Source organism: Perca flavescens, chromosome 21 (genome assembly GCF_004354835.1).
Source record: "Perca flavescens isolate YP-PL-M2 chromosome 21, PFLA_1.0, whole genome shotgun sequence".
Classification (NCBI taxonomy): Eukaryota; Metazoa; Chordata; class Actinopteri; order Perciformes; family Percidae; genus Perca; species Perca flavescens.
In genome coordinates, this window is record NC_041351.1 from 17,625,341 (window position 1) to 17,648,010 (window position 22,670).

Genomic DNA, 22,670 nt, shown 5'->3' on the forward strand with positions numbered 1-22,670 from the left:
TTAGATAATATACTCAATTAAAACCTCTGACAAAAATATCTGTTTTTCCACTGAATTTAGATGTTTGGGATATGTGGCTACACACTGTGTATGTACAGTACATGCAGTGCAAGCAAATCAAACAATGTGCAAAAAGCTATAGTGCTGACTTTCAGGTTCAATGGTGTTGCCATCAATATCCAGTGAACTGTGTGAAAAATGCAGTCCTTTTACACCCCCCTAGAAAAAAACTGCTCATATACCCAGTGACCACTCTAAAAATAAAATAGGTACTATAAGCTGTGCATGTAAATAGACATGTGTGTGTAGGCCCAACAATGTACATCTTGATTATTTTTTGTTGTTTCCTATTGGTAGACCAGCAATATTGTTTTCAGCTCACATTTGTCAGTGTTGGTGTATTTTTTGTTGTTTAATCATTGGATGTAGGCTATAGTGGGTGGTAAGCCAAAATACGTAGGACCTCTATGATTGATCAATCATTCAATTATGCTTAATCATTAATCACAGGTTCATAAAATGTAATGTTTATTTCCACATTGGCCAGTTATTGCCAAAGCCGAATTAAATGGACAGATTTTTTTATGATGAACAATATAACAATGATAACAATACTCAGTTTTCACCTCTTTTCCCGGTTAAAGATAACAATGTGTCATTATATGTGTAATTATAGCTACACAAAGAGCCATAGAGATATGGCTACACATATTCCCCAAATGTATTTTCAATCACGATTCTATTCTATTTTTTTTCTATCTTGGGAAGCCGATTGGTCATGAGACACAACGTGGGCGGACTCATGCCTCTTTAGCCGTCGGTGATTGGTTATTTATTTGAAAAAAGGGGGGTTGCGTTTCTCATTGGAGGGAAACGTCAGAAGGCCATTCGTTTGATTGGTCAATGTAGCTGGCGGGATATATCATCCATGGTTCGAATTTTCAAACTGTGTTTGATTCATTCAGCGACGATACGTTTTTAGTGCAGCTAGACAGAAGTTAGTTTTAGGACTTAGGTGGGAGTTGATTAGTTAACGTTAGTTATAAACGGAGTCAAAAGTTATTGCGAGACCAAGGGTTTACCAGTAAATATAAGAAAAATGGCTCAACCACTGAAGGTAACTTTATTAACTTCGATATTTAGCTACTGCTAACGTTAGCTAACTTAACGTTACTATAAAACTAGCTAGCCATCAGGTAGTCAACGTAGCTAACTGTTAGCTGCAGTGAAACTTCTTAGCAACGGTTAAAGTTAGCTAGGTAACATTGTTTAGTACGCTTTGACCTAGTTGTTTAACACACTGGTCTAGAAAAGAACAATGTTTGATGTTCCCCAATAACCCCCCCTCCCAGACACATTGCACGACATAAAATGTGATGTAACGTTAGCCTAAGTTAGGCTAATACATGTTTAGAAGCCACGATGTGACCCATAACGGCAACGTTAACCATCTGGCTACCGTTAACGTTAATTAGCTAACGTGAATGTTGACGATAACGTTACGTTGCGTCTCTTCCTATGCCATTTAAGCAATAACGTTAACGTTACTTGTCTCACAGTATGCCTTGCACACGCAATACTAATGTTATTCATTTAGGATTAATGTTAACTTGAATTTAACAGTTAGCTAGCTAAGCTTATGTTGTAGTCAACGCTAATCGGTCCGAAAGACAAGGGGGAACTGCACTCAAATGTCATTTTTAATTATATTTATCGAAACTAAAAAAAATTAAAAATAAGTGTGCAAGTAACGTTAGACACAAGCATAACTTCTTTGGTGAGCAGTACTGTTTACATTTCAAAACTGGTGGTAATGTGACCTCACATTGGAGAGGCATTTTTGAAAAAAGAAAAATGGCAGCATCCAGTAAACTCCGGTTTAAACATCCGCTCGTTTAAAGTGTCCTTAAGCAGCACGTTGTAATCCGATCTCAACAACTTCAATGAGATGTTTTGTAAACATCACTGATTTTTACTTTTTCTTTTTTTCCAGTAGACATGCGTTTTTGTGTTAACCAAATTGTCTGAGGTTTTGTCTAAATTAAAAGTCAAGATTCAAGTAATTACAACAATGTAGAGGTGTTTGAGCAGGTTTCGTTGCGATGTCATTGTATGGAGGTTACTTGTAACACAAATAGAACCCCTGCTCCATTATGCAAGATAAAATGAAAATAAATAAAAAGATAAATTCATCTTTATTATAGAAGATAACCATGTGTCATTCGCTTCAGACCTTCTTTGAAAACAAGCCGGTGGAAAAGACGAAGAAAGATCCGAAGCGGCTGTCAGTGGAGAGGATCTATCAGAAGAAGACGCAGTTAGAGCACATTTTGCTCCGACCTGACTCCTACATTGGCTCTGTAGAGCCTGCCACCCAAGTAAGAGGTTACACAGAAATGACTGTCTTTGAAATTGATAGCTTCTCTTATACACCTTTTTTATTGATTTAAGACGGGGGTCTTCAACGTTTTTTAAGCCAAGGACCCCTTAACCCTTGTGTGTTCATTTTTTTTTGTTACACAGCCAATGTTCCCGGGTCCTGTGGACCCACCACATTATTAGGCTTTTAAATCAATACAGCCATAACAATTTATGTAAAAATACTTAACAGATGTTTACTTTAGCTCAATTACCAATGATACATAGTTTATGGTTTATATTTGCCATTTACCCCTGTGAGATCACATTTATGATCATGTTTGTTTTTTGTGAGAAAACAAGGAAATTCTATTTAAAAAAAAAAGAAGAAGAAATAGAAACCAGAATTTTGATCATTGTTTATTTCTTAGAACTTAATCGGAACAGGTGAAAGTGCTTGAAATGTAACAATTTTACACACACACACACACACATATACACACACATACACACACAGCAGGCCCAGTTAGGAGGAGGACACAGTTAAGTTTCATAGCACCTACAATTATTACACTCGGGTCCAGTAGACCTTTAAGACATTGGGTAAATCTCCCTGGAGCTGATTTGAGGGTGGACTATTTTAGATATTTCCTGAAGAATTTTGCTTTCACTGCAAATTTATGCGCGATCTTTGTAGTCACCAGTTGACTTCTTTCCTTAGCAAATGTGGGTGTATGATGAGGATGTTGGACTGAACTGCCGTGATGTGACGTTTGTGCCTGGGCTTTACAAGATTTTTGATGAGATCCTTGGTGAGTAAATAGCTCGCATTATTCTAGATGGTGTACATTCTAAATGGACAAAATGTTGGGCTGGCCTACTATACTGAAGCAATCATCTTTTTTAATTCTTTCTACAGTAAATGCAGCTGACAATAAGCAGAGGGATAACGGCATGTCCTGCATCAAGATCAACATTGATGTGTGAGTAATATATATTAGTGTATATAATAAAATATTGTATAATCCTACCTCAGTGTCATTTTGCTTGTAAGCTGTAGAATAGCCCCAGCTCAGCTTAACTGCTTTCTTTGGTAGCACAGAAGCACATTAAGAAATGTCATATTTTTTATTTTTAGTGAAAACAACACCATCAGTGTGTGGAATAATGGTAAGGGTATTCCTGTGGTGGAGCACAAGGTGGAGAAGGTCTATGTGCCCGCTCTCATCTTCGGACAGCTCCTCACCTCCAGTAACTATGACGATGATGAGAAGAAAGTCACTGGTAAGACTGAATGTGAAATTTTATAGTGTATTTATTTATATGTGAATGCTATGTTTTAACAACCTGGGTTTTATTGATTTGTTTTTAGTTTAGGCCATCTTGGCTTTTTTGTTTATAACATTTTTCTTACCAATGAAATTGCAGAAATTTTAGCATGACAATGTTAGATGCAACTTTACAATGGAGTTTAACAGGGTTAGCCTTGTGTGCAATTAAACGATCAGCCATGATCACAGATTTGAACAAAACCCATGGTTATTTTAAACTATTTGGAAGCAGATATGTTATCAGGACTGTGGATTGGCAAACTATGAGCATAAGACCCAGGTGGTCGTAATTTTTAAAGCTGTTTTTTGGTGTGTTTAATCAGTAGAATGTTAATTTGCTAGTATCCTAACCCACATCTTCATACCAAAACTTGTTCTTTAGGTGGACGCAATGGATATGGGGCTAAGCTTTGCAACATCTTTAGCAAAAAGTTCACTGTAGAGACTGCCTGTAAAGAGTCAAAGAAGATCTTTAAGCAGGTAGGAAAGAGGCTGAGGAACATTTGCTCTTTTGTAATCATTGTAACTTGTAAAGGGAAAATGTAATTTCACAATATGTCCATGCTTTTTACAGACTTGGTACGACAACATGGGCAGGGCAGGGGATTATAACCTCAAACCCTTTGATGGAGAGGAATACACTTGCATCACCTTCAGGCCAGATCTTGCCAAGTTTAAAATGAGCATCTTGGACAAAGACACAGTGGCTCTGATGACCAGGAGGGCCTACGACATCGCCGGATCCTCCAAGGGTGTTCGTGTGTTCTTCAATGGCAAGAAGCTGCCAGTAAGTTACCATGCTGTTTCACTTTTCTGTCTCACACTTTTTTTTCCTGTTGCTTTGTGTCAACCACCTACGTATCGGCTATCTTTTACTAAATTAGAAATGGCTTTTATTTGTCCTTTTCAAATATCAATAATTAGATTGAAAATTACCTTTTATAAACATTGTCATTTGTCACAAACTTAATTCTAAATTTTGAAGCAGATTTTTAAGTTTCCAGCTTATCTCCAGCTGAGAAAATGTAACCATTTCTTTTCTTGGAATTTAGACTACTACATATTAGGGCATTTCTCATCTTAAACTTTTACTAGCTTTGATGCATGAGTTAGGGTTTTTAATGGTACAAACGGGAATAACCATACCACTCATTTTCAACCATTTGAATTGCCTATTGAGTTTTAAATGTTTATGATTTTACTGATCATTGCATAAGCCTGTAGGGGTAATCTTGTGATCAAGACTAAGGCCACTCTTGTACTCCAGCTTACAGGTTTCCGTAGCTATGTGGACATGTATTTGAAGGACAAGGTGGACGAGCTTGGCGGTGCCCTCAGCGTGGTCCACGAGGTCGTCAACCAGCGCTGGGAGGTCTGCCTCACCATGAGTGAGAAAGGTTTCCAGCAAGTCAGCTTTGTCAACAGTATTGCCACGACCAAGGTAACGTCACATTGTATTAGATTACTTTTGTAGTGCATTTTATTGTATATTTAACAGCGTGGTTGGGTTATGACCTCAATGCCACACCAGTAATTACATGTCTTAAGTAGTCTATTGGAATACTGAGCGCCAATTTTATCTTAATTCATCAGCCCTGTTACATCAGAGTGCAGCTATTGAGCATTTTAAGGCTGACTGAACTAGTAGACCAGGGTTTTTGGCAGCTGAGTATATGTTTGGCTGCTCTCCCAGCCACTTTGTGTCACTATGATGAAGACTTATGTCCTTTTATTCTGTAAATGGGATCTTGTGTTTGTCCTCTGGACCTCAGGGAGGGAGGCATGTCGACTATGTGGCTGACCAGGTGGTTGCCAAGCTCATTGAAGTGGTGAAGAAGAAGAATAAAGCTGGGGTGGCCGTCAAGCCTTTCCAGGTACAGTCATCGTACTGTGAACTCAGATCAAAGTATAATATTCTAAATATTCCTTGGTAGCAGAATGCATAACTGAGTATGCTCCACTCCTGCTCCATCCAGGTGAAGAACCACCTGTGGCTGTTTGTCAATTGCCTGGTTGAGAACCCCACCTTTGACTCTCAGACCAAAGAGAACATGACACTGCAGCAGAAGAGCTTTGGGTCCACTTGTCCTCTCAGCGCCAAGTTCATTAAAGAGGTGCCAATGAAGAACCACTGGCATTGCATGCTCACCCAGAGAAGTGTAGTCATTCCGACCTCGCAAATTTGTCTTTATTTTCTGTTCTCCATAGGCCACATCCTGTGGGATTGTGGAAAGTATCATGAACTGGGTGAAGTTCAAGGCTCAAACCCAGCTCAACAAGAAATGCTCAAGTGTTAAACACACAAAAATCAAAGGGGTGCCTAAACTGGACGATGCCAACGACGCAGGTATTGTATACCACGCCATTTTTCTCTTTTGTACAGTCCATCCCCATGAGGAAGCAAATGAGCTGCCATCATCCTGCAGTAACGTTGTTCTCTGGCAGGTGGGAAGAACTCCAGCGGCTGCACACTGATCCTTACTGAGGGAGACTCGGCCAAGACGCTTGCTGTGTCTGGGCTGGGAGTGGTCGGCAGGGACCGCTATGGCGTATTCCCTCTCAGAGGAAAAATGCTCAACGTCCGGGAGGCCTCACTCAAACAGGTTAGACCAACAGCACTTTCCCTCCGTCATTATATGGCAGCTGCATGGTTTTGCAGATGTATATGTCATATAGATAGATCAGTGTTATCTTTACCTTGGATGGACACAGATACATTAAAAATATGCCTTAAGGGCTTTTCGCACAGGGGGGTGAGGGGGAGGGGATTGTTGCGCTTTGTAATACATTTTCAATGAGAGGCGAGCGGGCAGGTAGGGAGATGCGGGCAGTTTGACAGGCGACGCGACAAGCAGGCGCTATCCCGTGAAACTGTCGCGTTCGTGCTCGTCACACACACACGTCCGCCCGCCACAAGAGTTGAATTGTGTTGAACTTTTTCCTACGCGAGCGACGCACCGCGCAAAGCAATGAACAAGTGACAGATTCGTTTGTGAGTTCACTCAAATATAAAACTGTTTTATAAACCGTTATCAGGACATAGACATCGGGGCTTTTGATTGTCGGAGCATTGGCACAAGACTGGATTTATCGTCCGCAATTATGACCATGCTAATTTAACTAACTTAAGCTATCAACAATAACAGTCCGTGGTAAGGAAAGACTAGTATTGCCACTGTTTGTTATAAATCAATCTGTAATTGGGCATATATGATACCACAGTCGGCTAAACTCATTCCGTTGTATGGCAGTGATACAGTGGTGCACAGAATCCCCAAGGTTACCACACATTCCTGGCGTTTAATTGTGGAGCGTTGTCCTTCACGTAAGGAGCGTAGTAGACCCAGCGGATCCACGCGACTATGCAGGCGAAGTGTCGCTCCCTGTGTGAAAAGCCCTTTTAGAATGCATAACAATAGGTTCATAACAGGTTCAATCAGAGAAAACCATATTGGGCATCCTCTGTCTGTGATGTAGTGCAGCAAACAGCTGAGAGTAAAAATTGTTCAATCTTCCTCAACAGATCATGGAGAACGCTGAAATCAACAGCATCATTAAGATTGTTGGCCTTCAGTACAAGAAGAACTACAGCGACCCAGAATCCCTCAAGACCCTGCGTTACGGCAAGATCATGATCATGACAGATCAGGTGTGCCAGGGGTTTTCATTTGATTATCATCTCAGACATCTATTCTAGTGGTATTAATCTTTAGCTTTACCGATTACATTTGACTAGACTCTACTGTATTCCTGTGATTGTGACAGGATCAAGATGGCTCCCACATTAAGGGCCTTCTAATCAACTTCATCCACCATAACTGGCCATCGTTGCTGCGCCACAACTTCCTGGAAGAGTTCATCACCCCCATCATCAAGGTACATAATCTCCCTAAAAGTCTCACACTGAAACCACTGGATGTTTGGGCTGTTGTTGTCAAGTTATTTTATTTGATTATTTTAGGAAACTAGTGAAATTGTGGATATAGCATGTTATCTGAAACAAAGGTGATGTCTAGCCCTGGTAGAGGTCCAAACTTTGAATAGTCTCCCTGAATTTGCAACCACACTGCCATCTGGTGTGAAAACCACAGAACACTTGCTTTTACAGTTCTACCATTAATAAAAACATCACTTTTCATGAGTACTTGTTTTGATGGTGGTCATATCCTATCTTTATTTTACCATTTTGTTGCCAACCATGTAAGCCTGTTAAATTACTAGGTGAGAAGATGAGAAGTGATTGCAGATTGCTGTTATTTCCCTCTCTTTAGGCATCTCACAAGAAAACAGCGCTGTCTTTCTACAGTATCCCTGAATTCAACGAATGGAAGGACAGCCAGTCCAACATCAAATCTTGGAAAATAAAATACTACAAAGGTTTGTTACAAAACCCGTGTATGGTAGTAAAGAACATACAAGTAAGCAACCCTTCATACCTGGCCAATGTCATGGATAGTCTTGTGCCACTATAATAGCTCTCTCTAAAATGTTGTGACCTTTGTCCATCCAGGTTTGGGAACCAGCACATCGCAGGAAGCCAAGGAGTACTTCTCTGATATGCAGAGACACCGTATCCCATTCAAGTACTCTGGACCTGAAGACGATGAAGCTATCACCCTTGTAAGATGTTACCGTCTGCTTGGCTCATTTAACAGCCAATTTAAATGTATAGTACGCACTGGGGAGGATCACGTGAAATGTAATTGAGAGACCCCGTAGTGCATCTGTAAACCCATCGCAGCATGCACTATAAGTTATCTCAAACTTCCTGGCTAGGATATAATTAGCAGTCAAAGTGTTAATGTCTGATTCTTTTCTTTTTATGCCCAGGCCTTTAGCAAGAAGAAAGTGGAAGAGCGGAAAGAGTGGCTGACCAACTTCATGGTCAACAGGCGCCAGCGCAGGGCTCACAACCTGCCTGAGGTAACCAACAGTCCCAACAGTTGGTGAACTTTACGTGCTTTATTATTGTTTTATGTTTAGTTTTACTTTATCTTTTGCCGTCTCTTCGCAGGATTACCTGTACGGTCAGGCCACCAAGTCCCTCTCGTATAACGACTTTGTCAACAAGGAGCTGGTACTTTTCTCCAACTCTGACAATGAGAGATCAATCCCCTGCCTAGTGGATGGTGCGAGAAATGATTATGATCACCAAGAGCACATTTGTAACTCCTTAAGAAACACTTATGTTACTTGTTATGAGAGTGATTTGGTGTGTGTCTGCATTTGTGTGTATGTCAGGTCTGAAACCAGGCCAGAGGAAGGTGCTGTTCTGTTGCTTCAAGAGGAACGACAAGCGAGAGGTGAAGGTGGCCCAGTTGGCTGGCTCGGTGGCTGAGATGTCAGCCTACCACCACGGAGAGGTGGGATGACGTTACACTTTGAGTGGATTTTCTGCGTTGGTTTACAATGTAGATCTTTTTTTTTGTAAACTTTCTGAGAAGCCTTCGGTGTCTTAAGTAGCCTGTTGCTTTGATATCTGGCTACTGCCAATTGTAGCTTTCATATGCTTGCCTTCAACTCTTACATTGATTTGAAAATGATACTGTCATCCTGTCTTCTGCAACACCTGACCAGATTAATAAAGTTTTGAGTTAATTGAATGTTATTAGTTTGAAGTACAATAAGCGAACAAAACAACCTCTCATAGCAAATTAATATTATACTTCTATTTAGCATTTGTGATGATAGTAAGATTAAATCTCTTAAACTGTTAATTTTTCAGGTCTCTTTGATGATGACCATTGTTGGTTTGGCCCAGAACTTTGTGGGAAGCAACAACTTGAACCTGTTGCAGCCACTGGGTCAGTTTGGAACCAGGTTGAATGGTGGCAAGGACTCTGCCAGCCCTCGATACATCTTCACCATGCTCAGGTCGGCAGCCTCCTTACACAAATGATCTGAAGCTACAGGCTTCCTGCACACATTTGAGAATGTGAAAGTTAATTTCATGATTTAACCCAACTTTCTGTCCCTTCAGCTCTCTGGCCCGCCTTGTTTTCCCAGCTGTGGATGCCAACCTGCTCAAGTACAACTATGACGACAACCAGCGTGTTGAGCCGGAGTGGTACATGCCCATCCTCCCCACTGTGCTGGTGAACGGCTCCGAAGGTATTGGCACAGGCTGGTCCAGCAAGATCCCCAACTTCGACTTAAGAGAGATCATCAGCAACATCCACCGTATGCTCAATGGCGATGAGCCTCTGCCCATGGTGAGGACAGGAAATGGCTGATGCTTTCTGAGAATGATTTCTTGTCTTCTGCTGTACAAATCAGATAATGAGAGTGCCATTTTTTATTTTTTTCTTCTTTCTTCTCCCAAAGCTTCCAAGCTACAAAGGTTTCAAAGGCACAATTGAGAAGGTGATGGACAACCAGTACGTCAACAGTGGAGAAGTGGCCATCATTGATTCCACCACCATTGAGATCTCTGAATTGCCTGTCAAAACCTGGACACAGGTTAGTCACTAAAGCTTTGTCCCTCCTATTAGGGATGTGTTCAGGATGTTCCATCATGTACGTTGATGTCGTTTTCAGCATGGACCCAAATTAAATTACTTTTTTAAAAGTACTTCTGCGACCATTTTAATTACCTCTACATGTTATTTCATGTTCTTCTCTGTGGTCTAGGCCTACAAGGAGAACGTGCTGGAGCCAATGATGAATGGCACCGAGAAGGTTCCTCCTCTGATCACAGACTACAAGGAATACCACACGGACACCACCGTGCGCTTTGTGGTCAAGATGACACCAGAGAAGCTGAGTGAGGCCGAGGCGGCTGGCCTCCACAAAGTCTTCAAACTTCAGAACACCCTCACCTGCAATTCTATGGTAACTGCTGCCATGCAGTATACACCTATCTTATGTTTTGGCGACTCAGGGTGGATCAAGTCTTCTTGTACTTACCTATTTATTTAATTATTTAATTTTAAATGTAAAATCTCAAGCATTAACGAAAAGTTTAACCCGTTCCCTTTTTTGTTAGGTTCTGTTTGACCATGTGGGCAGCCTGAAGAAGTATGACTCCGTGCAGGATATTCTCAAGGACTTCTTTGAGTTGAGGATGAAGTACTATGTGCTGAGAAAGGATTGGTTGGTTGGCATGCTGGGAGCAGAGGGTGCTAAACTCACCAACCAGGCCCGCTTCATCCTGGAGAAAATCCAGGGCACCTTGGTCATTGGTTAGTAGCTTCTTTTTTTTTTTTTTTTTTTTTTTTTTTAGCATACACTGCTGCAATTTAACTTGAAAGACATACAAACAAGAAAGATACATGGTTTGTATATTTACATTACTGTCCAATAATGGTGAATAATTATATAGTGCAAGATTCAGCCATGAAATGTTAAGGAAAAGCTATTTAAATTTTCCATTAGGAACAGGTTCTGACATTGTTGTTTTTATGGCAATCGCAATTTATCATTTTAGCCATAGTTGTGCAGACCTAGAATGTGTTTGAATTTCCCCTGATCAAAATTATTTATACGGTTCATCTACTTGTAGAGAACAAGCCAAAGAAGGAACTGATTCGCATGCTGCAGGAGATGGGCTACGACTCTGACCCAGTCAAGGCTTGGAAAGAGGCTCAGGAGAAGGTGGGACACGGAGTCACATGGCTTTCAGCCACGTTAATCAGGAGTGCTAGATAATCGGCCTCCACCTGAGCAAATAACGTTTGTCTTCATGCTCTTTAGAATGAGGAGGAGATTACCGAGGAAGAGGAGGAGGGAACGGAGAAGGAGGATACCAGCGGGCCTGACTACAACTACCTGCTGAGCATGCCCATGTGGTTCTTGACCAAAGAGAAGAAAGATGAGCTGTGCAAACAGAGGGATGCTAAGGTGCGATGTCAGCTATGCTGCAATCATATTGATGGCTCAAATTTAAAATTCACATTGGTTTAGGGCTATTATCCTGACCCCAAGTGCTGTTTTTATAGTTGACAGAGCTGAACACCCTGAAGAAGAAAGCTCCAGCAGACCTGTGGAAGGAAGACCTCGCTGCTTTCTGCGAGGAACTGGAGGTATTGGCTCTTTATCGGTCTACACATTCTATACTTTGAGCTTGGATTTCTATACATCCAAGCACGCCTCCTCAAGTCACATATGGTCAATTACAGTATGTCCACAGTTTAAGATAGATCGTATAATATAATTTGCTAATTGACAGTCATATTGCCTATCCTGTATGAGCATGTTGAGCACTGATTCAAACCTCTGGTTCTATTCAGTTTTCACTGCTGAACTTTCCCCTCCTGAATAATCTACTGATCTTGTTTCCTCTTGTGCTCAGATTATTGAGGCAAAAGAAAAGCAGGATGAGGCCATGCCTGTTGCTAAAAAGGGGGCTGGCAAAGGCAAAACGATGAAGGTGAAGCAGGAGACTCTGCCCACGCCGCAGGGACGCCGCGTTGTCCCACGCATTACCAGTGCCATGAAAGCTGAGGCTAACAAGAAGGCTGATCTTAAGAAAGGAGAAGGCAAGAGGGGCAGAAAACCTAAGGTATGTCTTTTCTCCAAAAAAAAAATCAGTTTTCTTAGTCTGCCTTGAAGTTATTTGTAGTTTATTGGGTTTGTAGTCAGTTATCCCAACTGTGAGAATATTTGTTTGGTACAGCACAGACTTCAAATGAAAGTAACATTTAGTTTCATCTCATTTCTGTAATTGTAGAGTAATGATGTAGTGATAAAGATGGAGTTTGGAGAAGATGCAGAGAACACAGAGCCGAGTGAGGAGGTTGGCTTGGTTGCACGACTGGGGAAGGCAACTAAAACCCAGGCAAAGGAAAAAGGTGAGACTGGCTGAAAATGTTACATTGACCAATCTTGAGTTGATTTTTGAGTACAGTCTGAGGTTCACAGGTGTTCACTGAGCTTGTGGCTTAAAGGCTTTCTGTTAAAAAAGCAGATCATATCTAACTCAATTTTTTGGGATAAGGATATTCGTTTATCTTGTGCATTGATGGGACCGCTTTCAACCAAACCAGTCAGGATTAAAAACATGCATAAAACACACCAAACCTTTGGGAAATTGTCTTTTTATTTAACTATTCAAGCAACAATACTGTAGTATAAGAGAATCCCATCAAAGCTTAGAATATTTCGCTGTTGATTACTACCGAAGCTCCGGATCCAAACCAAATGGTATTGGTAAACCTTAGAAAATACATAATTTTCACTACCACAACCTCGGTGCATAATAAAAGCAAACATTTAGATTTTTGATGCCAAGCTGTCCACCTGCTAGATGAATTACTATGCATTTCAGAGATAAGATAGAAGGCTGCATACCTTATGTTTATTATATCTACTACCTTAAATTTCTGATTTTTACCGCAGCAATTACTCCACATCCCCACTATTATTCCAAATTGACTCAGGGGACGTGCCATACTGCTTGACAGACTTCTGCTGGATGTTTGTAGAAATGTAACAGACTGGACATGTGTGAATTAGGCATAGCCCACGGTGGATAGTTTAGGGGGCTGGAATATCGGAGCATTCGCAACATAAATGACCAAAAACCTTGACTATTATAAGTAATTGGTGACAGTAAATTTTAACAATGTACCTTTTTTTTTTTTTTTTTTTTTTTTATATATATATATATTAAATGTATCGACTGTAATGAAGCTGCATTGCATTTATATTAAAGATAACTAAGAAACACACTTCTCTGCAGCAGCATCAAAGACTGGCAGGCAGAGCACGCTTCAGTTCAAGCCTGTTGCCAAGAAGCCCAAGAAGAATCCGTGGTCGGATGAGGAGTCTGGTGAAGAGACTGGCGATCTGTCCGACGATCAAATGGAGACAGAGGAAGTGGTTGTCCCCAGGAAGCCGGCCGAACGCAAAACTAAAGGTAGATCTACTGCATGACCCTGACCGCTATTATTGCTTATAGATAGACAGGTGTAACTATTATGTTTCCCATCTATTGTCCTCCTATGAAAAGCCTCTGTTTGCTTAAATACATACCGAAAGCTTGGCACCTCACTATTCTATCCTCCATTACCCAGACAGTGAGACGAGATCTAATCACTCTACAAATGTTTGGGTTTTTATGTCAAAACACCGATAACGATGCATTTCCTGAAGCTAATTAGCTCTCCTATCTCAGTTCCCCGCTAAACTGATCTTTGCAACAGCTGTTTGGTTATTCATCTATTATGGGAGGACTTTACTGCTACCAAGCCTGAGTCACATGGCAGCTTTGCTAACTCAAACCGTTCTGTTGCTTATTTCTCAAGCGGCGGTGAAGTACAGTATGTCCGACAGTGACAGTGAGAATGAGTTTGATGACTGGGGGAAGAAGGAAGCTCCAAAACGGAAAGCGGTTATCAGTGGTGGTGATGATGATGACGATGATGATACCACCTTTGCCCCAGAGCCTGCGGATGACAGCGACATGGACTCTCCAGCCCCGCCTCCCAAAGCTCCAGTACCCACGTGAGCACGAAACGACAAACGACTTGTTGTATTTTCTTTCACATCAAAAGTTGTTTACCTGAAATCAAATTTTGCCCCTCCTATGCAGGAAGAAAATGGCAAAGAGCACATCGACAGTCAAGCAAGCTAACACCAAGTCGAGCTGTAAGTATCTTCATGGGACCACCCGTGTGATGAGCTTTAGAAATGTTGGGCCATGGGTCTGAGGTTTAGTGAATTGCTCTTTGTGGTACTTTGCAGCTCAGTCGGATGATCAAGAGCCTGCACCCAAGGCTCCAGTTCAGCGTAAAACCAAGGAGGCTGCACCCAAGAAAGCTGCTGCTGCTAAGAAACCAGCTGCACCCAAGAAGAAGGCTGCAGGTATTTAGACAAGCCTAAAAGGGCCAGCTCAGTGGTTGAAACAGGTTAAAGTTTGGAAGTTATAATATTGCTGTCATTGATTTCTCATCAAACGGTACCAATAACAAATTAAGTTTAAGCAGTAGATTGGATACTTAAAGTGCATGATTAAAAAAAGAAATGAAATGCACCCTCGTCATCGGTTAGTTGTTTTTCCTGTTAACTTGTCGTAGATGTGAAGCAGCCCTCCATCCTGGATGCTCTTTCTAAATCCAAACCTGCGTCCAACGCGGCTGCCAAGAAGGCCCCTTCATTTGACTCCAGTGACTCGCAGGGAGAAGCCAGAGCTCCAGTTACAAAGACGAAGCCCGTTCTCAAACGGAAACCGCTCTCCAGTGACGACTCGGACAGCAGCTCAGACAACCTCATGTCACGGCTTAAGTCCAAAACAACTGCCAACAAGGTCAGTTTCTACACGGAACTCTGATTTCAAAAAGGTCTTGAGGGGTTAAAAGAGCCCTCCATATTTATTTATTTATTTAGGTATTTTAAGTCACTTTGAACAATATTCATAGCTGAATGTTTTCTGTTATTGCAGAAAACCAAGAAGTGGGAAGAGGACGACAGCTTCCAGGTTTCGGACCAGGAGGCAGCGGCTCCCGCAGCCGTGGCGGCGCGGGACAAACCCTCACGTGCCCGGAAACCTGTAACCTACAACCTGGACTCCGACTCAGATGAAGGCTTTTAAATTGTACTCTGTCAGTTTTAAATTTTGTATTAAAGGCCGGTTCTTACTCATTTATACATATAGTTCGTACCATGTGATTTAATTTGGCTTCGTTTTTATCGACCGATTGCATTTACGCTCGTGACTTAAATAGACGTGCAACCTCTGCAAACATCTTTAAAACATGGTAGTAAAAACAAGTTTCTCATCAAAGAGCAGAAGTAAAAAGAAAAGAAGCTTAATGTAAATGTATGCCCAATGCTTAGACTGCAATATACCTGTGTGCAGGTTTAGTTTTAGTCTTACTTACTTGAAATGTCTTTTGTAATCCTTGAAATGTCTTTTGTAATCCAGTTGTTTGTTTTGTCTTGTCTTGTAAATATTTCAGTGGCTGTTCATTTTTATATTTAGAAAAATAAAGTTAACTTGTTTGTATTGATTGCTTGGATTCCTTACTTATTTAAGGCTAACGTTGAGTGAAATCGGTCTGTAAAAGTCAGGTTGTCAGTATTGAAATGAGGAGCGCAAGATATACTGTGATGTCATTAAGAACAGGTCATTGGGAGTTTTGAAAGGGTAAGTAATATTTTATTTCTACATTAAAAGGGTATAGATAAATAAGCTTTTGAAGACTGGGTTGTACACAAGTTGAGTTTGTGATCATTTAGTGAGAAAGATTTTTCTTTTTCTTCAGTAAAACATTGATAAACCAGTCCAAAGTCCCATCATCACCAGGAAGCACATAACAACTTTATTGCTTACATAAAAACTAATCTTGAAATTGAAAGCTAAAAAAAATTGTCAGGTGAAGTGAATGAAGCCTGCTGCATTTACAATTGATTACAGTTTGCGTGTTCTATTTTGTCTGGTGGTATGGGGTTCTTCCTGCCATTTAGGAAGCTCTTTGAAAAGCTCAAGAGTTTGCCTTTCTTGTGTAAACATCACTTCTATTTGGAAGCCTTGATGGATGCAGATTGGGATGTAGCAGGAATTTCCTAAACTGTTGCCGCCCTCTCAATTATAAACCCTGGCAAACCTCAATCCCATGCCACTTGGAGAGAGTGAGAGGAATAGAAACTGGTATGCTTAACACTTTGGACACAGCTCTGTTCATATTTGATTTATCAGAGTGGGAGAACACAAACAAGAAGAGCCGAAACAGGACTTTTTAAGGATTATCAAAGAGGGTAGGTTTGGCACATCTCTACATTAGGGAAATTAAAATAGGCTGAACCTGTGTCATCTTTCTGCCAATGGCTTGTTCTTAAATGCTTTATCTGAGGAACGTTTCAGACCTGCAAGTGGCTCCACCAGCCACTTTACTTCCACAATTTGCAGCTTGTAGCTGATCCAGGCTGTATTTATAACTGTTGTGCTCTCAAAGTGAAGTTAAAATGTGTGGAGTGTAACCAACATTAATGGCAACCCCATTGTGGGCTTCATCTGTTATCTCTTTAAGATCATGTGTTAGATGAAACCTGAAGAAGAGAGATAAGGGGGGTTCAATGTAGGCCAGTGTTGAGTGATGTACTTATATTGCTGTTATTGCAGGTGGTATAATCACATTTTATTTTGGGTTTCAGGTCTTTGGAACGCGAACCCGATCACCACTGTAGGCGCATAAAACCTGGACCAACCTTTTGACCTGGGACTGGTCTCACAATGAGTCACGAATTTGAGATAAGATACATTTTACTTTCTTTTTTTAACCAGAGACGTTTGCTCTGAGACACAGGCGGATATATCTCCAGACTTTCAGGAGGCCATACCCAACGCAGCGCTGCAATCATGGGTGAATGGGGCTTCCTCAGTGGACTCTTTGATAGCCTCCAGGCCCACTCGCCGATGCTTGGTCGTTTCTGGCTCTTACTCATGCTTGTCTTTCGGATACTGATCCTAGGAACTGTAGCCAGTGACCTGTTTGAAGATGAGCAAGAGGAGTTTGCCTGCAACACCCTCCAGCCGGGCTGCAAACAGGTGTGCTACGACATGGCCTTCCCCATCTCCCAGTACAGATTCTGGGTGTTTCACATCGTCCTCATCGCTACACCTTCTCTGGTTTTCCTCATGTATGTCATGCATCATCACAAGAAGAGGGCCAGCCGCCCCAATTCCAGCAAATTTAGCCGCCAGGACTACAGAGAAGAGATCCATTTAAGGAGGCTTTACCTTATCAATGTGGCCTTCCGCATATTGGCCGAAATTGGCTTTCTAGTGGGCCAGTGGCTGCTCTACGGCTTCAAGGTGGAGTCCCAGTATCCCTGTAACCGCTTTCCTTGCCCCTACACAGTGGACTGCTTCACCTCCCGCCCTGCAGAGAAAACAGTCTTCCTCTGCTTCTACTTCGTTGTAGGGTTGATATCGGCGATTTCCAGCTGTGCAGAGCTTTTCTACAGCTCCGTGAAGTGGTTCTGCCCAAGCAAGAAGCCCTTCACCCCGGAGCCTTCCTGCGTCTGCCAGAACCTCCACAACATGGAGCAACAGGAGCCAGAGACAGTGGGGAAACCTCAAGGGAAGACGGTTTCAGAGAGCATGTCCAGTAGCGTGAGGCTGAAAGGAGGATCACTGAAGGGAGGATCACTGAGGAGCAGCGCCAGCAGGAAGGTCTCCAGCATCGGCCACAAGCACAGGGGAGGCAAATATGTAAGCACAAGGACATTCATGGTGTGAGACGGCCTTGATTCAAACACGCTGCAATCACTTATTTTTGATCTAAATGTTATAACGATAATTCCTGCATACAATAATGTTAAAAAAGTATTCACAGTTCACAGTTAATGAGGAAAGGAGTTTTCATGATGGTACTGTCAAGGAAATGCCTTGGAGAGACAGTCATCCGATCAGGAAACGAGCAAAGACAAGACCGATGGCCCTGATAAGGCGGACGCATTGTTGACTTGTTTGCTCTCGTGAATCATTACAGACCATAAACAGTTCCGGAGGAAAAACGACTCTGGATTACACTTGATGCACTTGTTTACCACTGATTGGTCCTTTTGTTTAAAAGAGAACTGATTGCACATAGCTGTGGCACACCCTTCTTAACGGGACAAATAGTTTGTTATTCTAGTGGTTTTGGACAGCCAAGTCAAAATCTATAAATGAAGACAAAATAGAGACATTTCTGAACTTGGTTTTAGCGTATATTTGCTTTCTTTCTTATTTAGAGTTAGAGAAGCTCAAGACTTGTTGTTCATACGGTTAGTGTAAGCTATTGCCAGCAGCCAGTTAGCCTAGCTTAGCACAGAAACTGGAAAAAGGGAGAAACAGCTAGCCTGGCTTTGTCCAACCTACATCTAAAAACAATGTTATGGTTTCATGAATAATTCTTGGGCGGGAGCAGAAACTTTCTGGACTACCTGTTTCCAGTCTTTGTGCTGAGCTAAGCTAAACGGTTGCTAACAGCAGCTTCAGACTTAATGTACATAGACAGACATGTGAGCAGTATCAATCTTGTCCTCTAACTCTAAGCAAGAAAGCAAATAAGCGTATATCCCAAAATGTCGAAGTATGTCTTTAAGTATGGTCCGCTGCATTGACCGTTATGACAGAGAAGTAAGTTAGATTCTATATTGAGGCATTAATAGCAGTGAATATGTTGCTACATGTATCTTTGACACGATCATGGCCATGTGGACTTGGCTTGGGAACTGGAGGGTCACCGGTTCGAGTCTGATATGACTGGTAGCAAAAGAGGTGCCAGTTCGCCTTGAGCAAGGCACTGAACCCCCAAACTGCTCCACGGGCGCCGTAACCTACTATGGCTGGCCCCGCGCCATGACTCATCTGAGAAATGCATGTGAGAGGTATCCAAGAGGGATTTGGGAAGAAATATATTTCAACTGCCTCGTTTGAATTTGAATTTGTGTTGATTGACCAATAAAGCATCGTTCTTTCTTATCTTTTGTGAGATCAATGTTTCATCCTGATGTTGCACTTTTTACCAAATATTACAAATGTTAACCCATTTCATTATGTTTGGCGACTGACATGTAATTTTCTATTGGCACTTCAGTAACAGATTGTTATGCTTACTGTATTTTTGAAAGCGCACTGTAAATAGGCCAGTTGAGTGCAAAGCATGTCACATAGGAGATGACTCGTATCCAACGCTGTTTCCGTTTGTTTGAGACAGTTTTAATCTGTCAAACTGAATTTTAGAAACAAACTGAGTGGTATATATATTTTTTTTATTCATTGTTGTGCAGGCTATTGAACATCAAGCTACATATTGCTTTGTCCATCCTGCATGTAGCAAATTCCATATTTTATAATCCCATTTTTAATTTAACGTTTTTAATCACAACTCCACTTTAATACGCTTCACCTGCAGAACATGAATATTAAAGTTCGACTCTACTCAAAACATTTTTTTTTGCTTATTGTTCGTTTCACTTGGCCGTTTGTGCAGAGTTAAATTATTATTAAATAATTAAACTTTATTATTATTATTTAAGGCAGAGTATTTTAAAATATCTTAAAACATGTCTGGAGGAGATATTTGCAACCTGATAATCCCTTTGTCTCTGTCCCTGTTAAAAGTTAATTTCCCAAACCAAAACATTGGGAGGACTTCATGTTTATGTTAAGATATTTAAATGTTTCCACTAGGGGTGTGCAAAAAAAATCGATTCACATTCGTATCGCGAATTTTATATGTATACTTTAATTTTTTAAGATTATGTTTTTGGGCACATTCAGCCTGCTGTGTTGAGGAGTAAACCTCTATATATGGGCGCCTGCTCTACCAACTGAGCTATCCAGGCGCCCGTGAATCTTTTGTTATTTAATTGAGAATCGTATCTTGAGCCTAAAAATCAATATCGAATCGAATCGTATGGAGTTATATTACTGCCATTAGTCAAGAGCGCATTATTTCAATTTGAGAGCATTTCTCACTGATATTGCGTTCAGATTTTTGCTCTCACACTCAAATAGTCACTGCTCGTGCTTAGATTTGCTCTGCTTGTGCTCAAACTTTCTGCTTAGACTCAGATATGTTGTTTGGACAGATTTCCTGCTCTCAGCTTTGAACCTTCTCCTCGCACTCAGGCTGATTCTGCTCGCTTGCAAATTTTCTGCTCTCGGATCTCTCCTGCGCGCGCTTTTTTTTTTTTTTGTGTTATAACCCTGCCAAAAGTCAACAACCAATAGAATGCCAGCTGTAGTGTTGACCAATGAAATGATCCCTGCCCCGTTGAGGGTGCGTTCACTTTACGTTAGAACGTCTGTTGAGGGCGGCTGCACTGTAACCGATAACTGTAACCAAGTTATGGGATATATATATATATATATATATATATATATATATATATATATAGTAATGATGTTAAAGAAAGCTATGTACACCTAATATTTTATGTGTTGATGTCTATGAATTTGTGAGTGTGGAGAGTTGCTGGATCTTTCTGTCCTCAAAGTGCCAGAGATCTACAAGGACTTCACCCCTCTTTCTGCACCATCACCTGCATAATCAAAGTGATAAAAGAGAGAACAAACTATTGTTTTCTCTGTTGACATGAATAGGTGCCTGTAATGTCTGCCAATATATTCAATCAATTCAATAAATGTTGATAAGTATCACTGATATTTCTTAAATCATTGTAGTTTTTCAGAGCAATAAGATACAGATTATTAAAACCATGTTCATATTTGCAACAAATTAAAACCCTGATCAAGGCAAATTGTTTTTTTTCATTTTCCATAACATTTATAAAAAAACAGTACAATTAAATTGACCAGAGCTGACACTTGGTAAATAGCTTTAATTTACATTGTCAAAACAATGAGTAATTCATAACAAATTGCACAATATTTGACACAAAACCTTAAAAGTGTATTGTTCATACTACGGTGAAAGCAGAACAATTTGCCTGTAGGATTTACTGTAGCAGGAACATTGATATTGGCAAACAGATGACCCAGGTTAAGGTGAGTTTGTGAGCAGGGTTATGAATAAAGATAAGATAAGCCTAGTGTTCACAAGAGGGATGATTCAGGTATTGCAACACAAATTAAGAATAATTCAATTAAATAGGAGGTATATACTGTACAACTAGAAGATAAATTAACTATACAAGAGCAATTAAGGTTAAGTTATGAGGTAGTGGTAAGCTAAAGTGATGTATAATCAATAGCATGGAGTCAAGTCAATAGTGTACACCAGAATAATATATACTGTGGTTAAGTAATGATACTTACTGTTGTCCGTATTAGAGTCAAGTCAACAGTGTACACCAGAATAATATATACTGTGGTTAAGTAATGATACTTACTGTTGTTTGTACTAATATAACAAAACCAAAAATATACTAATATAATATAGTGTGTGATGCAGTATGGAGAACAACCAAGTCCCATATGAACCCAAGAGACTTTTAGTGCAGCTGTTGATGTTCACTACAAACAAAACTTGCAGATGGTTGTAGTCTGTAGTCAGCCATACAGTAGGTAGATCTGGAGCAGCAGGGTGAATTCTAGCTATCATGGGTTGGTGATATGACACACACAGATCAACAGGGGTCGAGCCCCTCAGCCCCACCTGGATGAAAATAACGTGAAACAAAATACTTGTTTTTTCAGTTCAGTTTGCTTGGTATTAATAAAACAAATAACTGCTATTTAAGGAGCAAATAAGAAAGCATATCATTTCTAGATTTGTTTTTGGTGAAATTGTACTTAATGTTACAACTTTTTAAACAGACTGATATGAATTCATCATTTTCAGACTAATGCTATATGAAGGAATGAAGACTAAATTCTGATGAACAACACAACAGTGATGCAAAAGCTGACACAAACAATCCAGTTTCTGGTGTTCTTTCAGTTATATTACAGTTTAGGTTCTACTACTGGCTCTAACATGAAATCAGCCAAATCCCAGGAACATGGTTAACCAAACGAAAAAAAAAAATACAAAGTGAGGTCATCATATATACACATACAGTCCGTCATATGTCGTTCAATCTAGCTATACAATAAAGAAAATCTATTTGTTTATGGACATCAAGCTAGGCTATATGCTAGCGCCATATGTTAGCTAGCTAGCTAGGTGCTTAAGTTATGTTACTCACCCTTGTAGTTGTGGACATAACTTCATATGTCCCACTTCAAAGCTTTCTCCCGTTTCCTGATGGGTGCAGGTGAAAGTGCGTCGACCATTCTGTGCACATTGTTGACATATACTTATAATAAAGCAATGAACGGCGCGGGGATATATAAACTTGGTTACAGTTATCGGTTACAGTGCAGCCGCCCTCAACAGACGTTCTAACGTAAAGTGAACGCACCCTCAACGGGGCAGGGATCATTTCATTGGTCAACACTACAGCTGGCATTCTATTGGTTGTTGACTTTTGGCAGGGTTATAACACAAAAAAATCCAAGTGCGCAGGAGAGATCCGAGAGCAGAAAATTTGCAAGCGAGCAGAATCAGCCTGAGTGCAAGGAGAAGGTTCAAAGCTGAGAGCAGG

The 22,670-nt window shown here is 40.8% G+C and overlaps 2 protein-coding genes across 3 annotated transcripts; both read left to right on the top strand.

Annotated features, from left to right (window-relative positions):
* The first annotated feature begins 911 nt into the window (after positions 1-911).
* On the top strand, positions 912-15,406 carry top2a (DNA topoisomerase II alpha). Of its 2 annotated transcripts, none has more exons than XM_028568101.1 (35): positions 912-1,117; positions 2,232-2,378; positions 3,080-3,170; positions 3,278-3,341; positions 3,497-3,642; positions 4,072-4,169; positions 4,264-4,476; positions 4,957-5,130; positions 5,462-5,563; positions 5,666-5,803; positions 5,898-6,036; positions 6,135-6,292; positions 7,213-7,338; positions 7,455-7,565; positions 7,961-8,066; positions 8,200-8,309; positions 8,520-8,612; positions 8,704-8,818; positions 8,931-9,052; positions 9,415-9,563; positions 9,670-9,901; positions 10,014-10,148; positions 10,320-10,520; positions 10,675-10,870; positions 11,191-11,282; positions 11,382-11,528; positions 11,627-11,710; positions 11,980-12,189; positions 12,358-12,478; positions 13,369-13,545; positions 13,934-14,132; positions 14,221-14,276; positions 14,373-14,492; positions 14,705-14,934; positions 15,070-15,406. In XM_028568101.1, the coding sequence occupies exons 1-35, from the start codon at positions 1,100-1,102 to the stop codon at positions 15,217-15,219; spliced, it is 4,770 nt and encodes a 1,589-aa protein (XP_028423902.1). In that variant the 5' UTR covers positions 912-1,099; the 3' UTR covers positions 15,220-15,406. The 2 variants fall into 2 exon arrangements, with proteins under 2 accessions (XP_028423902.1, XP_028423903.1); XM_028568102.1 differs by having other exon boundaries at positions 13,372-13,545.
* A 1,580-nt stretch (positions 15,407-16,986) lies between these two features.
* Positions 16,987-17,986, top strand: LOC114548648 (gap junction delta-3 protein-like). The gene has a single exon (XM_028568653.1). It carries the CDS (start codon positions 16,987-16,989, stop codon positions 17,866-17,868), a length of 882 nt encoding a protein of 293 aa, XP_028424454.1. The 3' UTR covers positions 17,869-17,986.
* Positions 17,987-22,670: the final 4,684 nt, after the last annotated feature.

Bases quoted from the DNA above. Each gene is read 5' to 3' on its own strand.
- top2a (XM_028568101.1), top strand. The intron at 5,131-5,461 runs GTAACGTCACAT...TCTGGACCTCAG, and splicing joins ACAGTATTGCCACGACCAAG to GGAGGGAGGCATGTCGACTA. The intron at 13,546-13,933 runs GTAGATCTACTG...TTATTTCTCAAG, and splicing joins GGCCGAACGCAAAACTAAAG to CGGCGGTGAAGTACAGTATG.
- LOC114548648 (XM_028568653.1), top strand. From the start codon at position 16,987: ATGGGTGAATGGGGCTTCCTCAGTGGACTCTTTGATAGCCTCCAGGCC.